This window comes from Coturnix japonica, chromosome 17, assembly GCF_001577835.2.
Source record: "Coturnix japonica isolate 7356 chromosome 17, Coturnix japonica 2.1, whole genome shotgun sequence".
Lineage (NCBI taxonomy): Eukaryota > Metazoa > Chordata > Aves > Galliformes > Phasianidae > Coturnix > Coturnix japonica.
In genome coordinates, this window is record NC_029532.1 from 564,427 (window position 1) to 576,632 (window position 12,206).

Consider the following 12,206-nt stretch of genomic DNA (forward strand, 5'->3'; position numbering starts at 1 on the left):
ACACCAGTTCAAACCCAACCAAATCTGTTTTCTCACAACAGACAAAGCTTTGGTAAAAGAAGCGTTTCCTTCCAGCTGAAGGGACCCAGGAGCAACACAACACAGCAGCCCATCCTGCAAGCCAGAACAACCGCTGCCTACTGCCCAAGACAGCAGGCCCTGCAGCACAAATGCTTGATAATTAGCACACCTCCCACCTCTACCTGCTGGTTTTTTGTTCGTTTCAGTCTGAGGTTCAGGTTTTGTTTGCTACATGTTTCTCCTGCAAAGTGCAGCTGGGCGAGCAGGAGCTGTATGGGAGGAAACAAGTACAACCAGCAGGGAGCAAAGCTGGCCTGCAAGCTGCACTGCCATCTGCAAAAACCACTGCCAGAGATCAGGACCCCAGTAGCTCTGCTTTGGCTGCTCACCTTCATGCACGGCTCTCCCTGCAGTTACCAACAGGGTTGTGGACTTCATCACTGAAGTTACCCATATGCAAAACTCAGTTTAAGAGACAACTGTTTTTGCCCTGAGGCCATTAACAACGCCAAGAGGTGCTGCCAGCCCGAGGTCTGCGCTCAGGCTACAGTAAGTACTGCACGACGCGAGCTGAAAGGAACAAGTTGTTCTGAGGCAAGACACTCGGTACAAACACCATCCTTGATCTAGGGAAGGTCTCAATCATGCTCTTCAAAGGGCCCCACCACCTTTGATGGGTCCTACCACCACACTCAGACACCAGAGACAGCCCTGTGCTGTCCGAGGGCCCCAGCTTCCCACTGAGAACCCCAGCTGTGCTCCCACACCTCTGACAGCAGCTGGAGGGCCTGCTTCAAAAACCAGAACTGAGGACACAAGTCCCAGCGATGGGAAATTTACTATTTGGCACCAGAAGTTGGGAATTGTCCAAGAGGCACCAAACGTGACGGCCTGCAGAGATCCCATCCACACCCATCCGCACCGACACAGCAGAGCACTGGCCTTAGGGAACGCAGCGATGGAGACGTTTCTGTGTCACGATGACCTCTAATTGCATTTGGGGTGAGCCAGTGAGTGCGAACGTTTAAGGGCCCGAAGCCTTCCTAGCCAGAACGATTAAACAACATAACAAGTAGTGTAATGCACTGTAGGTATTAAAAAAGACATTCGTGCTACTAGAGGAAACCATTCCAAATAAAAGGGAAAGATATTCTTTGCACTCAATCAGGAGCACTTACATTCAGAAGGATCTTGGAGCTCATGCGCTTCTCTAAGCTTCCTTCAAACCCTACTTTGACAAAACTGATGATCTTTGTTCCCCTGAAAAATCATACACCTTGGTTTGTCCTTGGCCTTGCGAAGGCTATTTCGAGTGTGAGGACTGGAAGGTTTGCAAGAATTTTAGGTCTGAGGGTTCTCAATGGCAGATGGCAGACCCCAGCTTGCTGCTGGCCCACAGGCACTGCGTGGGCACCACTCGCCCGTCCTGGTCTCTAGCTCTTCCATATAAGCAACTGCTGTGGCTCCCATAAGGACGTTATTTAATCACAAATGGGCTACTCTACAACAAGCCTGAGAACCCCTGATGCACAGAATTCACAGAGAAGCTAATTTACACTGGGAATTCAGAAAAGATGGTGTGAAAAAAAGCAAATCCAAGAAACGTAACAATTAGAGACATTTTCTGCCTTGAATCACTTCTCTTAGCTTTAACTCAAACTTATAAGTGCCAGTTAACACGTTAAACTCAAAACTGGGAGACAGAAGAGTAACTTTTGGTTTTGTTGGGTGCTTTTTTTTTTTTTTTTTTGGAAAAACCCTATATGAAGAAGTGAATAATAACAGTAAAAAATCAAAGTCTCCCTTCCTGATTTCTAAAGATATTGGTGTTTGTAAAACACAGCTGCCCTGATAACGTGCACCGTATGTCAAGAAGGCTGTAGACAAATGCCCTCAAGGTGTACAGTTATTCAAAGGAGCAAAGTCCAGTGCAGAACTGCTCTGTTCAATGTAGTCTGATTATCCATGGCAAGATGGCCTAGGGGACAAGAGGAAAGGTGGGGTGGAGGAGAAACAAAAGAAACTTCAAGTCACTTTAGATCTCAGCTGCCTGAAGACTTTAGAACATCAGCCTCCCATTGGTCTGCCCACTTGAAAACATTAGAAAGTCTGTCAAGTCCACACACTATCTATGGAAAGGAGCACGTTCCTGGCAGAGGGCTGTTCTCTCTCCCGTGCTCAGCTTTCCTCTCAAACTTAATTTTATATATATTTATATTTTTATATATATATAAAAAAGCACTTGGTTTCCAGGGGCATTCATAATGAGGTCCACAGTGTTTAGAACTTAAATTCTTTTTTTCTTTGTTTGGAACAGTGTTTTAAAGTTTTGTTTTAATTAAAAGACAGTCTTAAAGCATGTTGGACTTCAAAAACATGAGTTTGTTCATGTCTTCTGGACTGAGTAGCCGCCTCCTTTTGATTAAGAGCGCCTGCTCACACATATTTACACATTCACTTCTGGCACCAACAGCAGGCACTGCTAAGAGCCAAAAGGCCAGCTTGGCTAGTTTTGTATGCTTTTGGGTAACACACGACCAGTACTGAAAGAGGTCAGGAGTGGCCTGGAAGAGAGGTTCCTGCAAGTAATCGTAGACTTCATTTTTCCCGAACCAATCTTCTTCCTGAGCTGCTGCGGCTTCCCCCGCTGCCCGCGGCTTCTTGGTCGAAGGTTCAAACTCTGTCTCTTCGGCCCAGGACTCTTTCACCTCGTTAATCAACTCACAGACCTTGCCAATGATCTCTTCATGCTGGTACGGTGGGACAGGCCGCAGCTTCTGCTGTGGGTCTAAGATCATGGCTACCTTGTGTGCCGAGTGAACCTTGAAATTCTCCTTCAGTGCCTCCAAGAAGAGGTGGCACAGTTTGCTGACCACGCCAGCATCGTTAGCTTTGGAAGTGAACAGTTTCTCCAGTTTAACGTAGGTGGGCAGTACCAGCTGCAAGGTGGGCCGGCTCTCGTTGCTCAACTCAATCACAGCCTGCTTCACCGGCGCCAAAATAGCCGCCAGGTTGCTGAGCAGGTGCTTGTTCAGGTTTTGGATGAGGTTCATCTTCTTGGCCCTGCTGTAAAACTCGCAGATCTGCTCGTAGCGCTCGTGCACCAGTAGGAGGGAGTCGGTGACCGAGTTCCAGCAGGGCGGGGGAGAAGTCTCCTCCAGGGAGCCAAAGGTCTCCTTTGAGAGGCCCGTGGATCCTGCCAGATCTTCACAGACATTCAGGAGCTCGATCACCTCGTGCATATTGCGAGCCTGTAGAGTTCGCTTATTCAGCACGCTCTGCACTACTGAGTTCAAGGCACAGGCAGAACAACGCAAGCACATGCCTGCCTTGGAGAACGCAGAGGAATTGACTTTGCAGTCTGTGACGTACACCGTCCTGATCTCTGACATCACAAACTCTGAGAGCACGTTCTGTACCCAGTGGTGGATAAAATCACCATTATCTCGAATATCTATGCCCTTAATTCCCAGGACGTAACTCTTGATGTGGTTGCCTTCCACCTGATAAGCTGTTAGGATGTAGCAAGAATCGGGGCCAATGCTCTGCGAGTGACAAGTGACCCCGATGCCCAGGCAGGCGTTGCTGCCCAGAGCGCAGGTGACTTTCACCTTCACTTGGTTGTACATCCGAGGCAAATGCTTCAGAGCCAGTGTGTTGAAATTACCAAGGATCTCGGTGACTGAGAAGGCACCATAGCGAGCTCCGCTATCCACCAGGGTCTGTGCCAGCTTGATGAACTCCTTCCCGCTCACCACGCTGAGAGCCCCGAGGTCCGTGCACATCACCCTCAGGAGCCTCTCGGCGATGTTCTGCCGCTCCTTCTCCGGGATCGCGCTGTTCCCTAAGGAGCCGCTCGCAGAGGCTGCAGTGAAATACAAGGAAGGAGAGAAAGCACCAAATGAGAGCTGCTCCTCTGCAACAGCAGGAAATGTCAATAAACAATCCTGAGATTGACTTAGGCCCATGATCAGACACGTTTTTCTCCCAAACATTCCCAAATGCACCAGCCCTCAACCAACCTCCCCAGAGTTCCCAATACTTTTTGCACACTATTGCTCTGCTCTGAAGGGTGGTACATGGACTTCGTATGAAATCAAGTGCAGGCAGGAGACAAGAGCCTTGTGTGCGTCCAAGTCACTGCTGCACACCTGACAGCCACTCTTAAAGCGAATAGGTAAGCCGAGGATGGAAGAGCAAACAGTGCTACGTACTGTTGTTAGCGTTATTTCTTTGGAGCTGTGGTTTCCACTTCTCTTCAACAACAGGTAGAGGTGATCTGGGCTGGCTAGAGGCAATATTGTTCTCGTTGTCAGCTGTGAGTGAGAGACACGGAGGTATTAGAAGCACAAGGTACTAATGCTTAAAACACAAAGGGGAAACAATACCCATCTGCTAAGCATTTACTTATGGGTCCATCACTAAGGTGACACCAATCTAGTGTGTTTTCTGTATCCAGTAAGTATTTTTCAGAGATGGCGCAGTACTGCCAATAACCTTAATAACTTTGGACTGGAACTCCATCACGTCCCAGCTGTGGCTGTAATGATGACGGTTCTTCCTGTGTATCAGCACTACTTCAGAACTGTCTCAGTCAATTGGAGCAGCAGACCAGGAAGAATAGATGTTCCTTTTGCAGCCTGACCTGTGAATATACTTGCTTTCAAAATGAAAGCAGGATTAGCAGACATTTACCTTTCTGTCTTATTGTCTGTCTTTCTGCAGAGCTAGAGGCTTCCCCTTTCTCTACTTTGTTACTTAAGCTATCTTTTGTATCTAAGGATCTTACTATAAAACTCACAGATGTTTGTCTTCCCACTGTAGAGAGATGCCAAACTCTCTTGGGCTGCTCACTGCTGCATTAGACTGGAAACAAGAAGGAATAAAAAGTTTGTGGAGTGTGACTGTTCCTCCCCATGGCTGCAGAGATGATCTCCTGGGGGTCTGTATGTTACATTCCCATTTTCTCATATAGCTGGCTAAACATTTTGGATGCCAGTTTGAAGGGATTTTTCCAGGAAATGCAGACAAGATCAGTAGGTTTCATATCATATCCATCATGTCCTTTCCTGTGCACCAAGAACTGCCCTCCTCAAGGAATCTTCCAGTTGTTAGTATGCTTCACTATGAAGTTCTGCTCTGAAACAGTCTCTGACGCTACATTAAAGTGCATAATGAAGAGAGGTGGAAAAGGAAGGAGGAAGATGGGGAGACTGATGACCAAGCTGAACAGAAGGATGGAATTAAAAGAACAAAGACGACAGAACTGATTCTTTCCTTATTGCAGCTGGACACATCTTGTCTGATTTTGCACATCTCTGTTACATGTACCTCTCTTCAAGGCGACCCCCTCTGGGACTTCTTTTAGACTCAATAGTGTGACACAGGCTTATAGCTTGATCCATTCACGCAGAACAAGGTGCCTCCTGCAGGAGGATCCAACAGGCTCGGAACTCAACTGGAGTCAGTGAATTCTCCACTGATTTTAAAGCAAATTCAAGAAGACCAGCTCAGATGGCAACACCTGTCATCTACATAAACCAGCATGCAGCAAACTGAAGCCTGCCCCAGTGCTCCAGATGGCAGCATATGATTCAGAAGGATGCCTTATAACAGCACGCACAGGGATGTGGGCTTTGCTTTGCCACCAGTTTCACCTGGTGCTGCCGAAGCAGCAGGATGCCCACCAGAACAAGCAGGAGTGAGCCAAGGAGCTCTCCTTATGTGTGGCAATGGCCCAGCAGAGAAGGGAGTCTGGCAAGAATCTTGAGACCAGCAATCAGACAACGAAACTTCACTGTCCTCTTCTTTGCAAGCAAGTTCTGTCAAATCTGAGCAGCTCTGCAAGACAATTGCTGGGGCATTCACAAACCTTGCTGATGTTCAGTTATTATGAGCCCTGAACAGACCTAACAGCAACCCAGACTACGGCAGAACCAGAGCCTGACCAGGGCGGAATGTGGGGCTGCCCCAAGGAATGCACGTGCCCAGGGCGCTCACAGAATGCTGCGGCAGCTGCTGACTGGGGAGCATCACTGAGCTCAGCACTTGCAGCTACGGGTGGTCTTTGCATGTGTGGTAGAGACACAGTGAGCAGGAGGCAAATGCCAGCAATCAGGTACAACACAGTGCTCTTCCTGCAGTGTTTGCTGACCCTGATGGCTCCTGACACCACATCACAAGTGGCTGCAACTCCACACATCAAGGAGATCAAGCAAAATGAAGAATGCTGGCTATTAACTTTGTTCACTGTTCGGGTCTACCAACATGAAGGCTTCCTCCCTCATCTTGGAGAGGAGGGGGGAGAAAACCTCTGAATTTACTCTCCCCAGCTCTTCATCTATTTTACAATAATAAGGGGTTTATGATGTGTAAATATCCACTGGCATTCAGCGTGGTGTTAATGAGATTTGTACATTTTGGTCTCGCCTTCTTTATCGGGCAGTCAGTGAACTATGCAGACCATGGGTCTCCAATGTTTCTTCCTGCCTCCAATCCTTTAATCCAGATTCTGCCCAGTTGTCTTTTTATTCTTTTAGCTCTAGATGGAAGGAGGGGCATTATACAGTAGCACTCGACCTGAACAAAGTACCCTAAAGGGAGTCAAAGCTGTATATTGTACAGTGTAATTACAGAACAAATTCCTTCTCCTGATGTTCCACTGTTCTATTTCTGCCTTTCAGCCTCCAATTTACATTCTAATTACTTCTTCTCATTGTGTAGCTGCTTTATGGATCTATAATCTCTCCTTATTACCTTTTAGCCTCCAGGCTCAGCCCTCTCAATGACTCCAGAGCCAACATGTCCCAGCACTGGCTCCTTGAAGCCAGCAGCACATTCCCTGCTCTTTGACCACTTGCAACAGGGGTTCAGTGGACATGCTGCATTCAGCTGGAAGAGATGAGCCCTTTGCATTAGACACAGGAAGCCAAGCAGGACTCAAACACACCAGGTAAGGGAACATTTGACACCTGGATCTCTAAACCCATCATGAAATACATCATGAACACAGGCATATAAATGGTTACTATGCCAGTGTTCCCAGTATGGGGATCCTATGCCACCAGTTCTGCTAACCAGTAAGGTCTCTGCCTCCCCAGGTTGCAGATGTTGTGCTGATGCTGCTTCTTGAATTTGCCAATCCCCAAGTTCTCACAGACCACAACAAAACTCCGACCAGTAACTCCACACCGTGTCACCTTCACTGCTGCTCTGCTTGAATTCAGTTTCCAGAGCCAGAGACAGCAAAGCTGGCTGTACCTCTCGTGCCCCTTCACTTTGTTTTCCATCTCTCACAGTAGCAAACACCCTGCGGTACAGACATACAGAGCTGGAGGAAAGGCTGCTGCCTCCCCAGGAGGACAAGGCATCCACCGGTCTGCCCTTCTCACCCTCACATCTGGGCCTCAGTCCCTGCTTTGCAGCTCCTCGCTGTCACTTAGCACCGTAACTCAGCAGGAACCAGAAGGAGGATGACAGTCAGGGCACAGGAGGAAAGCAGGAACTGCCACCGATGAAGGGCAAGAACAGACCCAGCACCACAGAGCAGCACCAGCCCTGAGCACAGCTCTGCTGCTCAGCAGCACAACGCCAAGGCACTGCACACCGATCAGTTCATCCTCTAATAGAAAGTACCACCCAAAAAGCTCAGCTTCTGCTGTCTGACAACAAACCACCTTGAAAGTCTACACACAGCACTGCACAGATAATAAATAAAGTAGCTGCTGAACAACACACAGAGCCTGCACTGATACTTGCCAAGGGAACAGAACCTGAGGAACCGCACACAGGGAGAACTCCAGGAACACTGCCATTAAAATCAGGACTAAAACTAAAATACAGCAAAGTAGGAGCTTTGATTAAGATCCCTGGTGCAGAATGGAATACATGCTTTTCCTTGAGCAACCTGTCCTACCCTGCCATTGCTCAGGGCTTACCTGCAATCTGAGCACAAATGAAGCACAGAATGTGCACTGCAGCACAGAGCACAGGTCTGCCAGAGGTGAACTGCTTTGTGAACCTGCATTAATTCACTTCAATTTTCAATCAAGGTAGAGAGAAAAAGAAATCTGCATATACAAAAATATCCTCTTTTCTCTTTTTTTGAATATTCTGAATGATACAACTTTGGCTTTGAAATGCTAAAATCTCCTTTTATGTACTGAGATAGAAAACAAAAAAGGTGGCTTAGAAATAAAGGAGCAGAATTACAACTCCTCAGCATTTTCTTTTGTAGAGAAGGAAATGAACACAACTGCTGAAATAGGGAACACTTCTGAGAGCACATCTCAGCCCTTTGCAGAACTCCAGGACACATAAGCAGAGAAAGGGACTCGTGTGGGCCAGGGCTCTGCTGCCCTGACAGCATTCTGCTTTGCCTGAACAGAACTGCCCTGTTTGAGGAGAGGCTTCCTCTGCTGTAGGAGCAGTGCTTAGAACATCAGCACTCCCTGGGTATCTCTGGGTAAAGGGAAGAGCTGTGGGATGTGCTGGAATGGCAGAATTCCCCTCTTCCTAGGGAAGGGAGCAGACACATCCAGAGCCTCACACCGCTGCAACTGCTGTTTCAGCCTCCCAGGGTCTTTTTGCTGAAGGTGGCACTCCTGGGGCTTTGGAAGCTGTGAGCACGGGAAGCTCACGATCTGTGATTCTATGAAGCTGCACTGACACACAGCAGGGCCAACACCAGGCATCAGAGCAGAACGTCATTCTCCGCTTTAAGCGAGTCAAGGTGCCCAGCTTACCTGCATGGGACTGCATGTGCTCCAGGAGATTGTTATAAAACTGGAACTGGATTCCACAAGCTCCACAGGTGTAAGGCTCTGTTTGGGAAAAATCAGTTCAGAAGAATTACACAGAGTACGTGGGGAAGCAGCACCCATGTGTACGTCAGTCTGTGCAGCAGTGGGGCAGCCCAAGGGCACGGTGAGTATCACCACAGCCCTGTGTTTGTCACAGCAGCTCCATAGGGCTGGGACACGGCCACATGGCTCTCCAGGGCTGGGCATGTGTGTGTTGGGTTGCACAAAGCCCTGAGCTGTGCTCCGACTGGGCCTCGCTAGCTCACACCTGGAGGAGCTCATCTTTGCTCTTTTTAAGCCTCAGAGCACAGTGAATGCATTTTACACCTGTTCATGTGAGATACCAGGCTCTGCTAAGGACATAAGGAGCACTGGGATGTAAGAAACTTGTAGCTCAGGAAGCTGGGATATGGAGAACTGCCACCTGGGGATGGGGGTGCTTTATTTTCTGGTGGCTGCTGAGAAGTGCAGTGAGGTTGGGGCACGGTGAGTGCTGGAAGGCTGCACAAAGACGGGGTGAGCGGAGCCGGGGGCAGGAAGAACAGAACCCAGAGCTGTGCAGGCAGTGCAGAGCAGAGCCACGTTCCAGAGCTGGAGCCAGAGGAGAGCTGGGGGCAGAGCTCCATCATGTGCCGAGAGATACGGTTAGTTCTGCTCTTACAAGTGTGGGGAAAATGCATTTCTTCCACTGAATTAACCTAGCAGCACATGTTTGCAGTTGCTTGGCTTAAACAGTTATTAGCTGAGTGCATTAGTTGACAGCTGTAACACCAACCTATGGGGCTGAGATACGTTAGCACTGAAGGCTGTTAGAAACCTCTGGATAAATCAGCACACTGCCACCATTCTATTGTGGAACAGGTGAGTGGACAGATGCAGCATTCAGCACATGAGCATCCTCACATACAAAGCCTGGCACACACAAAGAGTCTATCACTACAATATACCATAAACCTGTACCAACTTCTAAAACGAAAAACGCATTTTTGTATCAATGAAACAAAGTAAATCTATTGCACGTAAGTATAAGCACTGGTATCCTGAGTGGAAGAGCCAGAATATTGGAAAGCACGAGCCTGATTGGGCTCCATCTGTAAGATGTCTGTCTCAGGGAGCAGAACACTGAATTTATCAGATGGCAACAGGGAGCCGAGGGGGAAACCACAAAAGGAACCACAATACAACACTTATATGCTGTAAATTACACACTGCCAGGCCTTTCCCCCAAAACACACAAATGCACAGCCCACTGAAATGAAGGCATCTCTTCTTGATGCCTTGTAGCTTCATTCACCCTTCTTAGCTCAAGGGTGGTGTTACCACAAACTCTTTGTTTTACCATAGAATCATCTACAAAGTCCAAGTCAGTGGATTAAAGCTGGATTGTGCTGTAACCTGAAATCAATGCCCTTGGAGGTTTTCTGAAGTCAGACAAGAAGTGAGACAGCAAGGACCCAGAAGTCTGGGCCATAACACACCCACGGTTACTCCGTGCCACTGCTGGAGCTGCACAGCCACAGCCAAACACTCAGCTGCTCCGCTGGGAGAGGGGAAGGCAGCAGCCTTCCCTGTTGAGCAGCAGATGGAAGGAGAGGGGAGGGTCTGACCTGTCATTCTCTGCACACTGTTGCCAGCTGCTTCCCTGGCTGGAGCATAAGAGAAGACAAGCCAACGTTGCCAGAGCTATTCCAACAGTTCCCATCACACACATGAACACTGTGCTACATGGGGTTTGTTCCAGCCACCGAAACACAGCCATGGAAAGGAGCAAATGGGGATATAATGATATGGCAGCTCTTCAAAACTAAGTTACAGAGAGCTCTACAGAGAGCACATATATGCCCACAGAGCTTTCCACAGCCTCCATACAACAGCGCATAATGCCAGTGAGCACATTCAGATTCCTGAGAACACAAAGAAATAAGAGAGAGGAGATGGTTCGGTAGAAGAGCTGGAAAAGGGAACTAAATGAGACACAAAGGAAACAGCACAAAGATGGGATCACATGGAAGAGGATGTGGGAAAGGCAGAGGAAGGAGGGAAGGGAAAGAAGCTTATACATTGCCATGTACCAGTCTGCTTGTAGGGAGCACATCAGCTACCTAAATCAGAAAGGAATGCTTCCAACCAGAGCTCAAATCCCCTCAAACCAAACCTCCTGAGTAGCTGAGCCACTAAAGTAAACTGACCATACCCGTGGTGCAGGCAGAAACAATTCTTACAATGACAGAAGATGAGCAAATTGTAGTAAATCAAACGCACAACTTTTAAGAACTTCAAGTCTTTGTTGCTTTTGTTTTCATTATGAGCTTTAAGAGTTGCAGTAAACAGATTCAGAAGGATGAGAATGGTGTGAGCTGGTACAAGGAGACGATGAGGAGAGTGTGTGAGATGTGTCATAGCAACAGTGGGTCAGTATTTGACAGCAGTTCAGGCAGAACTAAATTCTTGTCTATTCTATGACTATTTGGTGCAGCCATTCAGTAGTTTTGTGTGTACTTCTTGTCAGCAGTTCCTGGACCTCTTCCCATGCTGTAAGTTCTTTTCTCCTCCTGAAAAACTTATCACGAGCACATCTGCAGACAGAAGGTTTTACAATACACCCTTCTTGAGTTTAAGTACAAGTTTGATATTATTTGATAGGAAGGAAGATAATTCTTTCCTTCTCCATAATGACACAGACTCTAATTGACAGGAAAAAAACCCACAAAGGCTGCTGTTTTCAGAGGGCCTCAGAGAAGTGAGAAACCCAAAAAGCACACTGGCTTTTAAAGATGTGCACGTAAAGGCTTTGAAACCCTCCAGACAAAGCACTCATAACTACCTACAGAAGACAAGGCATGGGGAGCAGGCTTGCCAAGAGGCAAATGGCCACTTCCAGAGCAGCAAGTCAGGCTGACAACTCCTGGCAGTCACTGAACTACATCTGCCTCCTGTCACATCTAACAGCCTGCCCTGTCTGACTGCACGCAGACCTGGCCAGCCAAGCTCTCCTCACTGCTGCTTCCCAAGTGGGATAGAACTGGAAAGTACAAGCACCTGAAACACAGAGACAAGCTCACCTGATGGGTTCTGCTTACATCTCTTTTCTTTAGGTTTTTCTGTTCCCGAATGAACAGCTGTAATTGTGGTGAAGGCTTGGGTTAGTACAGGACGGTTCCCAAAATACAACACTCAATACTTTAGAAACAATTTTTTTGCCCATTCAATATCCCTCACTCTGCTACTGTAAGCAGGTTATCCAACCCCCCTCCGTTCCCCTTTTATGCAGTTGCAGAGCCCCCTCATTTGGTTCCAAGCAGACATAAACCCCCACTGCAGACATGGTACAACCCACTCTATGGAGAAATCCCTTCCCTTACCTGTCTATTGCAGGTAGCAGCA

General features: G+C 47.9%; 1 protein-coding gene across 12 annotated transcripts in view; it reads right to left on the minus strand.

Moving 5' to 3' along the window:
* Positions 1 to 1,753: 1,753 nt before the first annotated feature.
* ZNF618 (zinc finger protein 618) overlaps positions 1,754 to 12,206 on the minus strand; it is an 81,140-nt gene continuing 70,687 nt past the window's right edge. For 11 of the 12 annotated variants that reach the window (XM_015878783.2, XM_015878784.2, XM_032448059.1 and 8 more), the window contains 4 exons: positions 11,885 to 11,941; positions 8,766 to 8,843; positions 4,236 to 4,337; positions 1,754 to 3,886 (listed from right to left, as the gene is read on the minus strand). In XM_015878783.2, the coding sequence (XP_015734269.1) occupies positions 2,373 to 3,886; positions 4,236 to 4,337; positions 8,766 to 8,843; positions 11,885 to 11,941 (1,751 nt within the window). In that variant the 3' untranslated portion in view covers positions 1,754 to 2,372. The remainder of the gene's footprint in view (positions 3,887 to 4,235; positions 4,338 to 8,765; positions 8,844 to 11,884; positions 11,942 to 12,206) is intronic. The other variant, XM_032448056.1, reaches the window with a different exon arrangement.